Source organism: Hypomesus nipponensis, chromosome 21 (genome assembly GCF_054491055.1).
Source record: "Hypomesus nipponensis isolate SF chromosome 21, ASM5449105v1, whole genome shotgun sequence".
In the NCBI taxonomy this organism is placed as follows: Eukaryota; Metazoa; Chordata; class Actinopteri; order Osmeriformes; family Osmeridae; genus Hypomesus; species Hypomesus nipponensis.
Window position 1 is genome coordinate 1,847,501 of NC_140381.1, and position 2,500 is coordinate 1,850,000.

The window sequence follows — 2,500 nt, forward strand, 5'->3', positions numbered from 1 at the left end:
ATGAGTTTGATCGTTGGAAGTGTGGGCCTGTGTGTGTTTGTGTGAGTATGTGTGTGTGCGTGCGTGTGTGCTGACCTGCACGTTGACCCAACGCTCTACCTGGTGGTCGGCGGAGGTAGAGGTGGGCGGGGCCAGCGTGAGGGGGGGCGTGGCTAGGAGCGCGTCCTTGACCAGGATGGAGAGAGCGCGCAGGATGAAAGAGGAGAAGAGGTTCATGTGGATGCTGTTCCTCGTGCAGTGGAGCTTCCTGTGGAAGGAGGGGGGAGGGGGGGGGGAGGGGAGGGGAGAGGAGTGGGGGGGGGGTTGTAGGGAGGGAGGATAGGCGTTAAGGATAGAGGAGTGGGGAAGGAGAGGAGATGGGAGCAGGAAGGAGAGTGGGGAGGGGGGAGGGGATGGAGGGGTGAGTGTGTGTGTGGTGTTACCTGCAGGAGATGAGGGTGGCCAGGGCGAGCAGCAGAGCGCCCAGAGAGAGCGAGTATCCCAGAGTGTACATGGCTCTGAACTGCTGCAGGATCCGACCATACTGCTGCTGCAGAGGACAGGGGAGTTGGTGAGAGGGAGTGTGTGTTACAGTGTGTGTGTGTGTTACAGTGTGTGTGTGTGTTACAGTGTGTGTGTGTGTGTGTTACAGTGTGTGTGTGTGTTACAGTGTGTGTGTGTGTGTGTTACAGTGTGTGTGTGTGTGTTACAGTGTGTGTGTGTGTGTTACAGTGTGTGTGTTACAGTGTGTGTGTGTGTGTGTTACAGTGTGTGTGTGTGTGAGGGAGAGAAAGGGTCTTCTCTTTAATCCTGTTTCTCTTTCTTCCCCTTCGGTCTCCCCCTTACACACACACACACACACACACACACTCTCTCTCACACACTCTCTCTCACACACACAGACACTCTCTCTCACACACTCTCTCTCACACACACACACACACACACTCTCTCTCACACACACACACACACTCTCTCTCACACACACACACACACACACACTCTCTCTCACACACACACACACACACTCTCACACACACACACACACTCTCTCTCACACACACACACACACTCTCTCTCTCACACACACACACACACACTCTCTCTCACACACACACACACACTCTCTCTCACACACACACACACACTCTCTCTCTCACACACACACTCACCTGTCCGTGCTCATCCTGCTCACACTCGCTGGTGTTCTTTGGTCCCCAGCGACCATCCGGCCCGCACACCCTGTAGACCAGACCATGCTGGACTGCAACACACACACACACACACACACAGAAGATCTGATTATGTCATTGCATCTGACAGATGTTGACAATCAGTAATGGCTTAGAGACAGACTTTGTTCTCATGTAATAGTCCTTAATAGTCCTTAATAGTCCTCTGTCTGTTCAGATGGATCTGCCAGTGAGAATCGCAATGACTGGATCACACAGACACACCCTCACTAATCCTTACACACAGACACACAGACACACATACACACCCTCCCCTCCCAGGCCTACCTGCAGTGTACCAGGGTAGATATGCTCCTATCCCCACTAACCCTTACACACAGACACACATACACACCCTCCCCTCCCAGGCCTACCTGCAGTGTACCAGGGTAGATATGCTCCTATCCCCACTACACTTACACACAGACACACATACACACCCTCCCCTCCCAGGACACCTGCAGTGTACCAGGGTAGATATGCTCCTATCACACAGACACACATACACACCCTCCCCTCCCAGGCCTACCTGCAGTGTACCAGGGTAGATATGCTCCTATCCCCACTACACTTACACACAGACACACATACACACCCTCCCCTCCCAGGCCTACCTGCAGTGTACCAGGGTAGATATGCTCCTATCACACAGACACACATACACACCCTCCCCTCCCAGGCCTACCTGCAGTGTACCAGGGTAGATATGCTCCTATCACACAGACACACATACACACCCTCCCCTCCCAGGCCTACCTGCAGTGTACCAGGGTAGATATGCTCCTATCACACAGACACACATACACACCCTCCCCTCCCAGGCCTACCTGCAGTGTACCAGGGTAGATATGCAGGACAGGAGACATTGACTGTGACTCCTAGAGGACCGTCTGGCCAGCAGGCATACTGGTCAAAGGTCCTGTTACACACCGGCCCTACTCACACACACACACACACACTCACACACACACACACACACACACATGCAAGCGATTGTAACATATTAGCTCACAAAACAGGAAGCAGTAATAAGAGTTGAGATCAAGTACAGGAAGCAGGAAGTGTTGTGTCACACCTGGGGCCGGAGGGGAGGTGAGGAGGGCGTGGCTACACTCATTCTTGTAGCTGCTCCATTCTGCCATCAACAGCTTGAGGGATTCAGACGAGGAGACCTGGAGAGAAGCAACACAGCTGTCCTTGCGTTTTTTTTCAGTGAGTGGGTGTGTGTGTGTGTGTGTGTGTGAAGTTTTACCTGTGAGTAGGCGCAGATGGTGAGCAGAGTGAACAGG

General features: G+C 53.3%; 1 protein-coding gene across 1 annotated transcript in view; it reads right to left on the minus strand.

Moving 5' to 3' along the window:
• Window positions 1-2,500, minus strand: part of gcgrb (glucagon receptor b) — an 8,495-nt gene that overhangs the window by 5,977 nt on the left and 18 nt on the right. The window contains exons 1-6 of the mRNA XM_084685192.1: window positions 2,464-2,500; window positions 2,287-2,383; window positions 2,039-2,146; window positions 1,152-1,243; window positions 423-529; window positions 76-247 (exon numbers count right to left, since the gene is read on the minus strand). The exon at window positions 2,464-2,500 is cut by the window's right edge and continues 18 nt beyond it. Coding sequence (XP_084541318.1) covers window positions 76-247; window positions 423-529; window positions 1,152-1,243; window positions 2,039-2,146; window positions 2,287-2,383; window positions 2,464-2,500 — 613 coding nt within the window. The remainder of the gene's footprint in view (window positions 1-75; window positions 248-422; window positions 530-1,151; window positions 1,244-2,038; window positions 2,147-2,286; window positions 2,384-2,463) is intronic.